Genomic DNA, 16,724 nt, shown 5'->3' on the forward strand with positions numbered 1-16,724 from the left:
GGACAGCCTGCTTCACCATGGTCCTCACCACAGGCCGCAGGGGACTTCTGCTCTGGTGCCTGGAGCACCTCTCCCCCTCCTTCTTCACTGACCTTGGCACCTGCAAGGCTGTTCCTCACTCCTCTCACTCTCCCAGCTGCTGTGTGGCGCAGCGTTTTTTTTCTCCCTATCTTAAATCTGCTCTCACAGAGGCACAAACAACATCACTTACTGGCTCAGCCCTGGTCAGCAGTGGGGTCCTTACCAAACATGGGGCAGCTTCTAGATCCTTCTCACAGAAGCCACCCCTATGGCCCCCTGCTTCCAAAACTTTGCCACATAAACCCACTACATGGCAGAAAAGGACGTTTAGTCTGCAATGAAATTGGATGAAGCGTGTTATGACACTGAACCTGTAAAGCAAAAACACGTACAGAGGTGAGGTGTGAGTGGAGATGCAAGCAGGACCTATATGATTCAGTAACTTGTTTAACCAAGCTTAGCTTCCCCACACGCTCAAACCCTGACGGATGGAGAACCACTCATAATTTGGAATTAATCCTTTTGGGGTGCATTTTGATCCTGTTGCTAATTATTTTTCTTCATGTAAGAAGTAGCTAAAGACAAGGTGCCAGGCAGACCCTACAGCCTACTGAAGCACTGGCAGAGCCGAACACTAACAGGGCACTTCAGCGATGCCCCAGAGAGCCTGAACAGGCCCTAGTGCCACAGAGGCATGTGAGGAGCGAGGAGCAGCACCTCTCCTCCCTGCTCTAACCCCACCGCTTGTCCTCTCAGCTCCGGGGACCGCAGCCAAGAACAGAGTGAGGAGCCAGGGAGGGGGAGGCCGAGCCCAGGCACTTCAGAGGAGCGCCCACAGGGGCATTAGGGTGGCCTGAAGAGACGCCGAGCAGGGCAGCGCCCGGCCGTATCCCCTCAGCCCTCCCCGCACTCCAAGGGCCCTCCACGCCTGGCGGTCGCCATAACACCCGCCGTGCCCCGCCACCCGCCCTGCGCATGCGCGCCCCCTCCCCTCCCCGGTGTGCCTCTCCCCACCTATACGCCCCCTCCCCTCTGCTCCCCCTCCCATCTGCACATGCGCACTCCCGCCTCCTCTACCCTGCCGGCTGAGCCGAGGGGAGGGAGCGAGACGCATGCGCACAAAGGGCTGGCTGACCAACCAGCTGCGCGCACCGCCCTCCCTCCTCCTCCCGCGGGGGTAGGGCCGGTCCGCCGCTGTCCCGGCATGCAGCGCGGCGGCGGCGACAGTGGCGGTGGCCGCCATGTTGTGGTAGTTTGTTGTTCTCCTGCGGCCGGGCCGCGCCGAGGGGCGGCCGCCGGGCGCTGAAGCCGGGCCCTTCCCCGGGGCCTTTCCCCGTCCCAGCGCTCCCGGGGGCGGCTCGGAAGAGGTGTCGGGAGCCGCCGGGGTGAGGCGAGGAGCCATGGCTGCCGCCCTGGGAGGAGGCGCAGGTGGGTGGCGGCGGGCCCGGGCCTCGCCTTACGGGGGGGTGAGGGGAGCTGAGGGGTGCGGGGCCCTCTCCTTCCCTCTCACGAACGCTTTTCAGCCGCGTTCTTCGGCTCGGGACCGCCGGGTGGGTGGGTGGGGTGTGTTTTAGGCTCCTATTTATTTAGAGGTGCAACGTACCGTGGTTTTACGCTTACCGTGCGGGTGTCCCGATCGTATAATTGATCTCCGACCCAAGGAGTAACTAACATTTTGTTTCGCAGATGATCCCGAAGCAGAACGTTTCGGTTGGAATGCGTAAGGTGGAATCAGTGCGTGGTTCTAGGGTTCTTGGGTGCGCCACTGCTCTTCCGTTTGGCTCCTACAAGCAGTATTTGAGTGACAGGCAAAAGCCAGGGCTGTTCTGTTTGGTGCAGTAGGCAAACTTTACAATTAAAACGCTCGATCGAGGGATTTTAAAGAAAAAAATACGTGGATCCCCCACGTGACCCATCTTCAAGAGAGATGTAGTTGAGAGAACATAGCTGTTTCTGGTGTTCTGAGCCCTCCTTTTGTGAAAGGACTAACAGGTTAGTTAAGCACTTGTTAGGGTTAACAGTATCTATCCTTATCTGTAGTAAGGTTCCTGATGACTTTAGTTAGTTTTTCTTGCCAGCAACTGTTACAGAGAAGAGTATGGCTCCTCTTCAGGATCACTTGCCAGAGTGGTCAGTCAGCTACCAGTTAAGCTAACAGTGGTGAACAAAGCATGTAAATACAACTGCTGAAGGTAAATGTTGCAAGGAAATTCCCAAATCTCAAAATTGGAAGCTTTGGGAAAAAGGCTAGAAAGGACAGCACTAATTGGTAATATTTTAAGGATGTTGAGCTTTGGTTTAGTGGTGTTAACTATACTGTAGCGTTTAAATTATTTTACAAATATATTTGTGCTGTTATCTGTGGTTCAGTTACTTTTGATGTAAAAGTAAACTTTGCGTATATGTTCTATATGTGAAAGTTTATTTGCTAGTACTGTGAGGAAAGGCTATTTTAAAGGAAACATCACTTGAGTTCCTGTGTTTATAACTGCTGAAAGTTGAGTAAGCGTGCTTCCATGTGTAAATGTTCATGCAACAGACAGCCTTCAGCCAAGGGGTGCAATTGCAGTTTCTAGTCTGTTTTTTTGGTGATGGAATACTGCTCATGTCTAACTGAATTAGGATGCTTTTGCACTAAATGGGCTCAAGCAGTTGTTTGTTCAGAGTTAACGCTGAGCTCATCAATAAAATAGCAGTCAATTAAATATGATCCTTGCTCTATGTAAATAGTGGTGGTTTTAACCTGGATGATCACTGTGCAACACTTGCTAAATGAAGAAAACAGAGGTGAACAGAGGTGTCACTTTATGTTAATTTGAGTAGTCAAGTAAAATTCCTGGTGGAAGTTGCTAAATACACTTCAAAAACCCACTAAAAATGTCAGTTACAGTACAATGGTACGTACAGCTCTGTTAGGAAAGAGGCCGCTATCTAAAGTCAATAGCAGTAATAAGTGGGGAAAAAAGGAATCCAGGAATATGTGGTTACTTGGCTTAAATACTTTTAGTCAATTGAAGTCCTAGCTTTAGGAGGTAATGTTTTCAATTTAGTCCTCAGGGTTTCTTTTTTTTTTTTTTTTGGGATGGGCGAAGACTTTAAATTATCGACATAATAGCAATACAGAGCTTTCTTTTAAAAAATGGGCTTACAAACAATTGGTAAAGAAGTGCAGAAGAAATGGAATGTCAATTTGACTTAATTTCAAGGTAATAGTTGGCAAAGTAAGAGTTTTGTAATTGAAGATTCAGTTTAAATTTTAATTCTTCTGTAAAGGTATGATGCAGGGCTGAAAAATGAAATGGCTTTGTCTACTGAATGTTGTAAGTACATTTGATGGGATGGAAGGTGATTTGTCTGTAGGACAGTGTATAGGCTCACTGGTCATTTATATATTTTTTTTAAAGTTCTTGGGAAGTACTGGCTTGATTCTTAATAACAGAGTACTTGTATGTACCTCTCTGACCAGATACCAAGAATGATGATTAAAGCTATTGCAGTGATACATTTCACAAACATAAACTGGCAAGTTTCTATGTGGTGGCCTGTGAGGTCTCTGGGAATGATTCACAACTTCATATTAACTCGCAAGCTCCTTTGCCATGAGGCCTGATTCAACTTGTTGCTTATTCTAGAGAGTCCGTATCGAAACACGTACGTTCAGGCTGCCTCTGCTAGTGATGATGTGGGACTCTGAGGGCTGATAGCTGCTCATAGTTGCAGTGATCAGTTGACATGGTTAAGGCAGTGATTCCCGAGCTTGATGCAAACTTGCGTGTAAAATCAGGACCAGAGCAAACACGTTGAATGTTGAGTCCAACATCATCTGCTTATAATACACCAGCTGTGTCATGTAGCTCCTGATTTTCTTTCTTGATGTTTAAAATGTAGCTGTAAATTGATGGTAGTAATCTTACTCAGTGAGAGGTGGTTACAGCAAAACTAAACAGCAAACCCTCAGTAAAACAAAGCAAGGAATGCTTCTTGGTTGTCTGCCATCTGATACCACTGGAACCCTTCCAGCAAGAGCCAGGGGAAGCATGAACCCTCCCTTACTGAGGTAAGGGAAAGCTATTATAACTGCTTTTCTGGTTAATTTGCTTCTGATGAACTTTCCTCTAGAAGACTTAGACTGCAGATATCTTTGGAGTGAATCATGATGGTCTGGGATGGAGCGTGGGAGACAGAGAAACAGCTGAAGAGGGTCCCATCCATATGTGTCTATCCCATTTTTCTCAGAAGTCCTATACCAAGAGTAGCTGAATGGATGCTTCTCTACCTCTGGGCCTGTTATTTCTCCAGTATGAACTCAAGCTGTCATTGCTTTAATTTCATTCAGCTAATCTGAAGGCCGTTGTTGTATTCTTAGGAGTGTAGTGGCTTTAAAAACCTCTTGTGCTGCAGTTAATAAAACTTGTTAAAAGGCTAATATTGCTAGCACAGCAAGCACCGTCCCCTGCATTGTGGGGTCACTATCCAATTTAAAGACAGTACATATCCTGCAGTCTGAATGAAATTGAATTTGCTGTACTTCAGGCTACTTGACAGCAGCACACAGGGACTGGAAACAGATTCTACATTTATGCCTGCATGAAGGTGGGTAGAGTGTTTCTGGATATTGAACTCTACTAGGTGTACTGATACACCTGGGCACTATAACTTAGATTTGTATTGGAATGTACACACACAGACTCCAAAGTGACAAAGGCCTACACAGTTTGCAATTTGTGAGATACAAATACATGGACTTCTGTATCAGCTGAGGTCTAGTGCCAAAAAAACGTTACTACTTGAGTGAGATTGTGACAGCAGATTTTCTTTAAACACAGCAATTTAAAAACATTTGAGTGCTTCTTTGAAAACCTTTCACTAAGAATCACATTTTTTTCTGAATATTAACTCACCTAAGGTCATTTAAATTGAACATAACCGTAGCACCTCTTATTTTTAATGAAAGTTGAAGCTGAACCATGCTTTATTGCATCAAATACTAAACCTCAGATTTTAAGTCTTATGGAATTTATTGTCTAGAATACTGAAGGTGGTGATTGTCACAGGCTCAACCCAAAAACCCTCCAAATAAGTAGTGGGTTTGGTCCTGTGTTGCATTTATTATGCTCTGCTGTTACGCAGCCTCAGTTCCAACTGTAACATTTGGTGGCTATGAAAGATGCTGGAGAGTAGACATTTCTCATCAGTGTCCAAAGCCATTTGGGAATCGAACTCATGTGGATTTCATTTAAACTCTTGGCCTTCATTCGCTGTTCAGTGTGCTTGTGAGGCAAGGAACCATGACACATTTAAAACATATTTCCAAAGCAAATATATTTTCAAATCCAAATGGGCTTTGGAAACCTTTTTGTTCTTGTGTTTAGATGTAGTTCTTTTTTAGTCTTACTTTCCCTTTAAGATATTTCTTTCAAGCACTGATGACAAAGAGAACTTCAGTTTCTGGTGGCACATCAGTATTAGTTCTGTTCTTGCTTATAGTTAGTGACTTGTCTTCCACCATTACAAACTCTGAAACGGCTTTTTAAGAAGGCAGAAAATAACTTGTCTCCCGTAGAAATTCAATTTTCTACTTTATTTCTTTGAGAAGCCAAAACACAATTCTATATGAATAATTTGGAAAGAACCCGTCAAATACAGTAGTGGAAGGCCATGTTGTGCAATTGCTGTATTGTTACAAACACTTAGTCACTGAATACTTAAGGCTTGAATGAGTAATTGTTTACCAATATAAAGACTACATGATGGCTGTCCTGGAACACACAAACCAGTGTTGGTGTTTGGTGTATTTCTGCATGTTTTCTTGTGCACGAGGCAGTCCAGGTGAATATGATTTTTATGATGTGGTAGTGAGCTGGACTCGTAGCTTGCTTCAAAATGTTTGGCTTACATCACAGGCTTCAGTTCAGGAGATGGTGTTGACCTTGAGTTTTTACTGCTAGATGCTGTTGTGATTAGTTACCAGAAGTTTTTGTTCTACCTGTGTTAATAGAACAGTTACACCTCTGTCCCTTGTTGTAGACATCTCGCTATATGACATGGCGAGATACTGATGTTGGCCATTAGGCTCTGCGTTTAAGTGGTGTACTCAGTTCCTGGAAATGTGGGCTTTACAATACCTGTGTATCGGGTAACATCTTGCAGTGAAATATGAAGAAAAACGCTCCGTACAAAAACTGTTGCATAAATAAAAGCTGTTCTTAATCTGGGGACTTGTGCTTGTAATGCTGTCAAGTGTTTCAAATAAGATGTTGGAGAATGGGATAGATCAAGATGAAATTACTGCATTCAGTGTTATATCTAGGCATAGAGAAGTGTTTTGCCATGTGGTAAATGACTTTTCCTTTTTTCATTTCTTTTTCCCCCCTTTTTTTAATAGCTCCCTTCTGTTCTGCCCAGAAGCAGTACAGCATAGTTACTTTAAAAGACCCGTTGGGTAAGCAGCGTGTGATGCTTTTTTTCCATTGAACTGTTGGATCATTGTTGCAAGAAATAGCTTTTCTCCATCTTGTTTAGGTTAAGGAGACATCTTTGATGCTTTCTCAATGCCTAAAAATAATGGAAAGTTCGATATTCATGGTAGTGAAATACTGAAGTGGACCAAGATACAAAATTTTGAGCTGTTAAGGAGGTTTACAAGGTGTAGTTAGCCTTCCGGAAAGCATGCAGGTGTATTTGTAGCAAGAACAGTGTAGTCATCAACTGTTTTTCCTAGTCGAGAATTTTTGGCCATCTCATTGCAGTAAAATACTCCATCTTAGCAACAGTTGCTATGTGGGACTACCTTTTTAGGCTACGTTGGTACCATTTTAAGATGTGTAAGAGCTCAAGCTCTGCTCTGCAGTGTTCTTGCTGATTCACCTCCTACGCTTGTGAGACTTGACTGTGTAGCTAAGGCTTCCATTTTACATAGAAAATGATTAGCATAAGTTTTATTGAAAAGGAGACCAAAGAGCAGGAAACTGCCATCAGTATAGCCAAGGAGAAATAATTGTGGATTTCTAGTGTGGATGAGCAGTTCTTACTAAGCAGGGAAAAAAATAATAGCACCAACAAAAAGCAGTTCTGATCATACATCATAAAATCAGAAAATAAGCTGTAGAACAGCTTACAGCACTGCTGTTGCTGCAGCAGGGTAAGTACAAAGCAAACAGAAACCTTTTTAGCGTAGGGAACCGAGTGTGTTTGGCACTCTTTGTACTTATTTGGATTTGCAGCTGCCCCGAAGCCTGGGGAGGCAGGCTGGTCTAACAAAGCAGGCAGCATTGTCAGTCTGTGTTCCAACTTTTCTGAAACTTCTAAAACAGTATTTTCCTTAGTACTGCAGTGACGGAGAACCAGGTGTTGGATTATTTCTTTTTTTCCCCCGCATAACTGGTTTTTCCTGCTTCCTTGTTCAGTTAGTGCTCTTTTGGTATGTGATAGGCCTTGGTTTTTTCCTTACAATGTTGCTTGGAAGTTAGGGACGGGAATCAGTGTATTTAGTATTTGCCTGTTTGGATCTTCCTGAAGAAACTCAGCTAATCCATGCACATCTTGGTGACCATGTTGAATTGAAACAAGGAGCCATAGGCATTGATTGTACTGCAAGCCTCGGTAGCAGCTGTGATATACAACTACCTCCCTAGGCTGCAGTGATACCAGTGGAAGAAGTACAAAACATTTCACATCCTGCGATGGACATTTTCCTGCTTAAAAGGCTTACGTGCGTGGATTTCCCCCCTTCCCTTTTCTCACCTCCAGCACAGTAGAACTGAGAATTTTAAAAAAAGAAAAGTGTTTGGCTGCTGCTCTCAGTGGTTTTGTGCTGTGCTCGGTGGTGAGTTTTCATGGCACTTAACTGCGCGTGACACAAACGTTGACTTCTTCAAGGAGAAACATCCATACATGTTATGCTGATTGTCGATCACCAGTATTTTTCAGTGTTATTTCCTACACAGAACAAAAATACAGTTTCAGAAATGGAAAAAAAAAACCAACAGTGTCTCTCTGAGATTTTATAGCTATGGGCACCGAGGCCTTACACCTGTGGTGCTGTTATAGTGCTTGCAATCTCACAAACCATGAAGCCATTTGTAGACGCGTGACCATAGTAACCTGCTTTTCTAAAGGACAGGTACGGCCTGCTTTGGGCTCTGACAATGCTTAAGAGCTTAAAGGCATAATTTGTAATGCTTGTTGTCAACGTCAGCTGTCACAGAACAAACAAGTATAAAGCCCCAAAAGAAAAGCTTTCTCTCTTTGACCCAAAGATCCTTGTGTCATAAGTGGGTGATGAGACAGATGGCAGCAAGGTGGTGGGGACATATGTGGAGCAGTTCTTAGGAGCCCCACTTGCTGCAAGCAGGTTGGCTACTCATTTTGGAAGCCTTTGTATGTGTTCTGCCAGAGGGGGCTTGTGAAAAGGACTTTGAAGGGAAGTAATGCAGCTTTGGATTTTGTTAGGAGTTGCTCTTAAAGAGCAAAATGGGAGAATTTTGGACAAGTTGGAAGAGATAGAGGGAGAGTGGGGGTTTTGTGTTGCTGGCTGAGTAGGGGTCCAGATCTATGCCAGGAATTTGGTCCCTCTTTTGGTATTGTTCTTTAAGTGGTCGTGATAATAAGTTGAAGCACTTCTATGGCAGTGAAACTTAACTATTAGGCCTGGAAAAGTTGTGTGAATTGTATTGAAGAGCGTTTCTTCTGCTATAGAGAAATGTCAGCAGAGAAGGAGATTTTGGCTTGTAGCTTTGTCTAGATTTAAACCTGGCTGAAGGTCCATCTATGTAAGAGTTTAGTGCTGGATTGAGTCATGACAGAGCTAAGATACCATCCTCAAGTTGTATTGGCTTATAATACTCTGCTCTGCACTCTTAGTAGTGATGCCTGGGATGCAAAGTTGCAATTTCTTGCCAAGGAGCAGGCAAAGCTTAAGAAGTTACCGCCTTCCAGATGGTGATTGTTGTCTTAAGCTGTGTTAGTGTGCTCCTGCTTTGGGTTGCTGCAAACCCAGTCACATTACCTTAAACCACCTTTAGAGGTGGTTACATCAAGTCAGTGGTTACTGCAATTCGGCTGTAAGAACGATGACACTGCAGGGTATTTGTGCCCTTAAAACAGCAATAGACTAATACAATCCCTGCAGCCTGTTTTTGAGTGTAAGGAGAGCAATGTGGCATTTTTTACAGACCACAAGACTGGGTAATTTGGTGTTAGAATGAAGATAGTAAATGCCTGGGTATCTGTCTGGCTTCTTCCTATGGTTGGAAAGGAACAGGAATTGAGGGAGATTGGGATATGTAGATGTTTGAGCAGAGAAATGTAAGGTTATGGTTTGTTTCGGTGGTGTTAGTCTGTGTAAACTAGCAAACATACAGAAACGTTGTTAAAATACAGTTATCTACAGGGAGTAAAAGGGGAACCTGACTGAGGGGAATTGCTTTTATCTACTGTTCCAGAAGAAGCAAGTTGCCATACACGATTTGTATGGCATTATAATTCATATTGAGCAGTCTTATTTTCATATCTGTGTATGATAAAAAAAAATCAGCTCTGGCAACATCATTAAACCAACGGCTTTTAAAACAAATTTTAATTTTAATGTTTTTTCCTCCTCTTAATTTTCAGTTGGTCACTAACACCTGTATTTTGCTTATATAGAGTAGATAGGTTTGCCATTGAATGTGAGGAATATTCAGTAAAGGATGCTGCAGCTGAGTTTTTTTTTTTTTTTTTTTTTAAAGCTCTTAAAAACATAAAGCAGTTTATCACTGGTATTGTATTTGGTCAAAGATTTAAGTGCATATTGAGCCAGGAGAATGACTGAATACATGGCATCTAAGAGTTCATCAATTCAGACTGGATGGCTGGAAGGCATGGGTAGTTTGGCTTCCTGTATTTTGGAGATGATTAAAGTGCAGACAGTTTCCCTTTGTCTTGAGCATAACTTTTATTTGTCCATTTACTTGACTTTTACAAGTCATTAAAATGGGTAGAAAAAACACTATTTCTAGTCTACTTTCTCTGTTGAGCCGTAGCCAGAGGATGGGAGAGTGAGGGTTGGGGTTCTGGTTTGTGTTACCAGTGTGCAGGTGACGAGTCAGCTGGATGTCTGCACAGAGCAGAGGAGCTTTGCATTTCTTTTGCAGATAAATGGAAGATTTCATCTTTTTAAGTAGTGAAATTGTAATTTAAAAACTAAGCTGCGTAAGAATAACTTGTGACCTGGCGGAGTAAACTGAGGTTACTTGGTGAGAGAAATATATGGAGCAGTAGTCTTATTTTGGAAGGCATGTACAAACTTAAGTATACAGGGTAACCTCCTTATAGCTTTTTTTTTTTTTTTTTTAAAGCCCCAGCTGAGGTATTGGTGGTGTTTTGCACCTGACTTCCCTCAGTTTTTTTGAGGGTTCTGGTACCTCCCTGCCTTGTGCCAACCTGGTGTCTGCTGCCGTTTTCAAAGTACTCTTGCAAAAGCTCAGTGTGGGCAGACAGGCTTGTCACACCCAAGGCGAGCAGAGGACTGGCAGACATAATTTCCTTCATCTCCAATGTGCTTGAGCTTTTTTACACATTTTTTTTTTTAAATTATTGCAACAAGTCAGTATTTATCTGGTTGTCTCATTAAAATAGAAAGTGGAAAAATTATAATTACATCGTCTTAAAAATCAAACAATCAGACTGAAGTGGTTGTTGCTTCAGAAACCTCCTTGAATTTCAATAAGGTTTATTTCATGTAGTTGCCTTTATTTTTTTTCCCCCTACAGATGATGACTTTGATCAATTTGATAAGCCTGGTGCAGAAAGGTCTTGGAGAAGAAGAGCTGGAGATGATGACTGGGACAGGTGGGTAGAATATTTTCATGTTTAGCTTCTGTATTACATCGCTGTGTTTTGCTGTTCTGGCATTTTGTATTCTAATATTTACAGTAGTGAACTTTCAGATACTAATGAAGATGTTGGTTGTTATGCATGTGTCAGCAGATGCTAGACTGTGCCAAATGTACATTTGTTTTGAGGAATTTAGAGAGCACTATGAAGAGATGCCATTTAAAATTAGATAATATAAAGCATTTATGGTATGTGATTAAATTTACAATAAGAGCCCCGTTTTTCCTCTTAATTCTTTAGTAGGGTCTTAATGATTGGCTTAAATAGATTTTTTTTTTCTGGTACTTGAATTCGAGAGGTTTTGATGTTTAAATTCATCTTCTCAAAATCTAAGGGTAATTGAGCTTACATACAGGATGCTATTGAAAATACAACTGCTATAAAGATTTAGAAGTATGCATGAACTTGGTTATTTTGGGGGGGGAATAAATGCATATCCTTTTATGTGAAGGCACTCTAACTGCAAAAGATGAGTCTAGCTGCTGGCTAAACTTGTCTGTTCTTTCTAGTAGGAAACTTTTCACTGCTTATTAAACTGCTTTATTATTACTCCTTTTTACTAGCAGAGAAGCTTGTTCAAACTTTGCCAGTGGTCAGTGTGTTTCACTGTAAAAAGAGAAAAAAAAATGGAATAGAACTTGTCTTATTTAATAATCGCTCCTGTGACGCTGGTAAACAAAGTGTACTGTAAGTAGTTTTCCATTGAGCTGAGCTCTGGGAGTGAACCAGCTACTGTACACTTATTGTCATTCCAAAGGGATTAGTTTCCTCTTCCATGTATTCCTGCTAGGTTAAGTAGTTTTCACTGCTGTAGGAGGTGAGGAAGAATGAATAAGGAACTCAGACGATATCTTGAATGTACAGTTTGTTCTGCTGCTCTGAGGGATATCTGCTGCGCTGTCATGCCAGCCAGCACAGTTGTTTGTGAGTTGGATGGTGAAAACTGCATCAAGGAACTGATCTGCTTTGAGAATGCAATTAAAATAATTTGTTCAAGCTAGGTCACTGTACTGTGCAGCCTCCCAGCCCCAGAGCTGTGGTGTCGTGCTTCAGGTAGCACAGTACACCCCAGAATACTAAAGCTTCTATCACAGGCAAACGCTTTTGTATTAAAATACAATTTTCGCAAATTTTACTTATACAACTGACTTAATGGTGTGAATAGGTGGGCTTTTAAATGTTGGTTGGTCCCATTTTTTTCAGCTGCCCTACTCTTACTACTGTGGAAAATGTGGAAGAGTCAAACAACTGTTCTTTCGGAAGAAGTTGTGAACTTGTTGCTGGAGGTGAATGCCCTGTGACAAAGCTATTTTTACAGGACTTGAGGAAGGCTGTAGGGCATTTTCACAAAGTTGAGACTTGGAAGCATGCAGTTTTAGAAGAAAGTTCTTTCATTTATGTGCTTGTTTTTCTTGTTATTATTAGCTACGTGTAATTAGAAATGATGAATAATCATGTTTTGTTTATTCTTGAGTGCAATTGTAAGGGAAGTTGTTTTAGGTGCCCTGCTAAAGATTCCGGAGTTTCATCTTGCTAATCATCCGAGAAAATATTTTTTTACAACTTTATCTGATAGAACATTATTTCATTTGCAAATGTGTTGGAATTATTATTGTTTTAATGATAGTTCTTGCTAGATTGCAAAGCTATCTTTTGGATGCGTTAAGTTCTGTGGTTGTCTGGGCAGCTGTAAATGCCTTACCCCTGGGTTTGTTGTTGCCTAATGTAACTGAGTTTTTCTAACTACTGGCCTAGTTCAGTACAGGGCACAGCTTATTGAATATGGCAGGGGGAAAAAGCTGAATGAACTCAGTAGACCTGTTTGGTTTTTTGGTCCCTCGTGCTTTGTTTTACAACATAAATTGCCTTTAAGTGGTGAGAGTGAGGGAGTTACACAGTTAGAAAAGAGTTGATTGCTGATGTGTTGCTTTTTAACTGAGTCCTGTCTCCCAGACGTTTTAACCATTTTGAATTTCCAGATCTCTTTCTGTTCCCAAACACTGGAGGGTGATAGATGAGAGGTGGAAGGCCCGTTATTTTGGAGTACAAATGTAACATTGTTCTTGGAGAATTTTTCCCATTACCCTTTTTTATTACAGATTCTTTTCCTAAACACTTGTTCTTGCTACTGCTCATGTTTAATGAGACATGCTCATGAAATCTGAGGCCAGAAAGGGCCATATAGTCTGATGTGTTTATCACGGGCTGTTAACTTAAACATTTATCTCGCTAAGTAGCCCAAAGCTTGGATTTGGGAAAAACGTGCTGTTCTGATGCTATCCTGCGAGATGACAGGAGTGATTTAAGAGTTGATTTTTGTAGAAATTCATGTGTTCTGACCCTTCTCTGAGACAATTCATTTCTCTATACTGACAGAAAACTTTTCCCTTTTCATAGTTTCTCTTTTTGTGTTTTTTTTTCTCATCCTGATTTGGTGAGCCTAATTTATTCAGTGAGGGGAACATTGAGTATTGGGAGGTGAGGAAGGGCAGGCAATGGGTCTCTCTCTTCTGAGAGCAGTGAACTAGATTATTTTTGCCCTGTTTTCTTAGAATTGCAGTGTTGGAAAGACCTTTGTGTCTTGATAGTGAGGATTGGTTGCCTTTGGAACTGTCACAGATGTGTAGTTTTATTTTAGTTTAACTTGTATTGTATGGCTTTGTGCAGTATTGGCTTCCAACTATCTGGTTTTCTATGCTAACTGAAGATTTCCTAATCTTTTTTGTTGTTGTTGTTTGTTTGTTTGTTTGTTTGTTTCTTTAAATAAATCTGGTAATATTGGTCCCTCTTTCTGATCTGTAACTTCAGGTTTAGCTATGTTAGAAGAAGCTTGAGATAATGTCTGCCTTACTGTCCAGGCTTTTCACTGTTAATTTGTTAATTCAAAAATTACCAACATTAATTTCAAAGAAAAATCATTAGTGCAAATGGTGAATATCATTGTACGAAAAAACTTTGTTGTCATGAGCTTCACTTAAGTGCTAGTGCAAACTTTTTGGATTGTCATGTAATAAGCCAAAGGTTTAAAGAAACTCCAGGATATGCATGCGGTTATATCTATTTATAATAATATATCTATTATTTTAGAATATATCTATTGATATATTCTTCTAGAACCAGCTCTGTTGTGTAGAGTGTTCTGTCTCTGAAAAGAGGGCTTAAATGCTAGTCACTTCGCTCTTTGGGATGTATGTGTTGTATGTCCCAATTTTTGTTTAATATTGCAGTGAACACAGAGCAGTTGCTGTTTGTTAATGTTCAGACATTCCTGGAACTGTTTGAGGTCAGTATGGAGAAATATTGTGTGCTGGTGATAACATCCTGCTTAGTGATGATGTGGAATACAGTCAGTTCTCTCAGATGTTTTTTTTCATGCATTATCTGTACGTTAGCTAGGTCTTAAAGACATGTACCTATCATTGTCTAGCACTAATATATGTCTTGGGATTGGCTTCCTCAATTACTCCTGTGTCATTCCAGGTATTCCTGTGTCGTCCTAAAGAAGTCTTATACATAATTACTGCAGTATGAATTTCCTCTTAGCTGCTTTAAAAGAGTAGCAAATACGCTTTTTCTTGTGGACTCAAGTATAGTGGAACCTATCTTTAGTTCCCATTCTCACTTTGGGGTATTTATTTTTTATGTAATATCTAAAGCCTGTGTTTTTCTTTTTTAAGGTCTGCCAAGACACTCAGGTTAAAATAGGTTTCCATTCTTGAATTACAGCTCATATTTCAAATCACTGCCATCTTATTTTAGTATTAGGATATGTGTGTTCTGATATGAGCATTTGTCAGTAATAAATATTTTCTATAGAAGGGGGAATCTCTCTATTTCTGGCACTGGGCTGAAGGCAGAATGAAATTAAGTAGTTAGGATCTTAAATAGTGAGACTGTAGTTCTTTGTGTTGCATCCTCTTTATGGAAGAGACCATATGTGATGGAAGAAGTTTAGTAAGCCAGGTGTTTCTGTTTTCTGAATTCTTAGCCGCTCTCAAAGAGGTACTGAGCCATACATTTGTTTTCTGTCATCCAGCAAAGGTCTGTTTGACTGAACTGACTTTATTTCCACCTCCTGAATTTGGGGGCGTTTATAAAAAAATCTAGGCTTTACCACCTCTCAAGCCAGGTGGCCCCCACGCGCCTCCTTCCTGAAATGCAGCTGGGACCACGTGGTGGCCTGGAGGCTGAGTTGTGCCTACAGCATGTGCCTGTCCTACCTGCTGCTTCTGTAGGAAAGTGGGAAACAACAATTTGGACAGTATTGCCCAAATGGCCTTAAAGAGGCGTATCTAGCTGTGTCTTAAATGTCTGCACTTTGTCTGGGTCTGTATATTGTATCATTATTGGAGGGATATGGAAAGGAGGTCGTCAGAACATGGAGTGTTTGCACAACAATAGTGTAACTTAATGTGTTTCAGATTTAACATCTTTTTCAGCTTGCTGAATGCTTTGTTAAAAGGAAAGCTTTATGTGGAGTCAGTGACAAATCTCAAGTTATTTTTTTAAGTCATGTATGGTGCTTATTTCTGTTTTCTAAGGTTCAATTTTTCAAAATTTGTTATTATTTTCCAGTGAACTTGATGATGATTTGCTTGGAGAGGATTTGCTCGCTGGCAAAAAGGTAAGAGATGCATTAAAGTGAATTGTTACAGATACTGAAATGTGAATCTTGTTCAGCTCATCCACTCAAGTTATTTGATACGGCCTTTTATGTATCATATGGTCACCTCCCTGAAGCCTGAGAGCCACATTGCTCAGGTATCAGATCTGCTGTCTTGCCAGAGCACTTTCAACCTGAAGTTCTGCTGCTTTTGTGAAATACTTCTAAGTCTGGTGATTTTAATAAAACTTTAGTACATTTTTTTCCTGAGGTAGCATTTCTCCTTGTACCATGCAGATCAAAAAAAAAAAAAAAAGTGGCTCTCAAAATCAATTTATCCGAAGCTCAGATTGAATTAAAATATATGTGTGTGTATATATATATAAAATACACTTCCTGCAGCTGGTCAGGATTCCTGAGAATTCATTTCAACTGCCAGTTTCCTGGCTATTAAAAGCTATTTGTCAAAATATCAGTAGTGTTGTGCTGCTCACTCCCCTCAGTGTTATATAGAGATCTGTTAGAGGTGCTCTGGTGCATTCTGGGTGGTGAGTGAAGAAAAAAAGCAGTCAGTGGTGTCTATTAAAGATCCACCCACTGTACTTCATTTGCTACTTCTTTACATAACAAGTAGGCAGAGGATTTTCCTTCCTACAGTAAAGAAAGGATGTGGGAAGAGCTAGTGTTGGAGAACATAAATGAGCTTCCTTATGACTGCTCTAGACTCTTCACTCTGTTGTATCTGTTTCCTAAATGGAACTGCTCGAAAGATTGGATTGCCTGTTTGGATTTGCCTGATACCTACAAGAAGAGTCAGGGCTTCTGTTTGGGAAATCAAAACTGGCTGGTCACTTCTTTCTCCTCTTTATCTGCTAAATGAGTTCCATTAGGAAATAATTCTTAAAGTTATAGCTGGTGATGAATAGGTTTAAGAAGCACGGATCTGGTGGAAGTTGAGTTTTAATTGATGTAGCTTCACACACTAAATGTTAGAAACTAGCTTTGTGAAATTATTCTGTAAGTAATCCCTGCTAAAGATAGGAAATCCTGTTGACTAGTTTGCTGGTTATCAAAAATGTAGGCACTTAACATTAAATCTTTGTACTTGAAACAAAGTTGGTAAAGCTACTTACTAAAATTTGTCTGTATGAATATAAAGCGATACTAGATTTCTCCAATGTATTATGTGTTCTTTTGCTTTTCTTAGTCTTATTTTAGATTTTCC

At 41.1% G+C, this 16,724-nt stretch overlaps 1 protein-coding gene across 5 annotated transcripts in view; it reads left to right on the plus strand.

Annotated features, from left to right (window-relative positions):
• The first annotated feature begins 1,191 nt into the window (after window positions 1-1,191).
• RBM33 (RNA binding motif protein 33) overlaps window positions 1,192-16,724 on the plus strand; it is a 99,200-nt gene continuing 83,667 nt past the window's right edge. For 3 of the 5 annotated variants that reach the window (XM_035316566.1, XM_035316567.1, XM_035316569.1), the window contains exons 1-3: window positions 1,193-1,449; window positions 10,773-10,851; window positions 15,472-15,520. In XM_035316566.1, coding sequence (XP_035172457.1) covers window positions 1,422-1,449; window positions 10,773-10,851; window positions 15,472-15,520 — 156 coding nt within the window. In that variant the 5' untranslated portion in view covers window positions 1,193-1,421. Of the gene's footprint in view, window positions 1,450-10,772; window positions 10,852-15,471; window positions 15,521-16,724 lie in introns of all 5 variants that reach the window. The other 2 variants (XM_035316570.1, XM_035316568.1) reach the window with 2 other exon arrangements.

This window comes from Oxyura jamaicensis, chromosome 2, assembly GCF_011077185.1.
Source record: "Oxyura jamaicensis isolate SHBP4307 breed ruddy duck chromosome 2, BPBGC_Ojam_1.0, whole genome shotgun sequence".
Classification (NCBI taxonomy): domain Eukaryota; kingdom Metazoa; phylum Chordata; class Aves; order Anseriformes; family Anatidae; genus Oxyura; species Oxyura jamaicensis.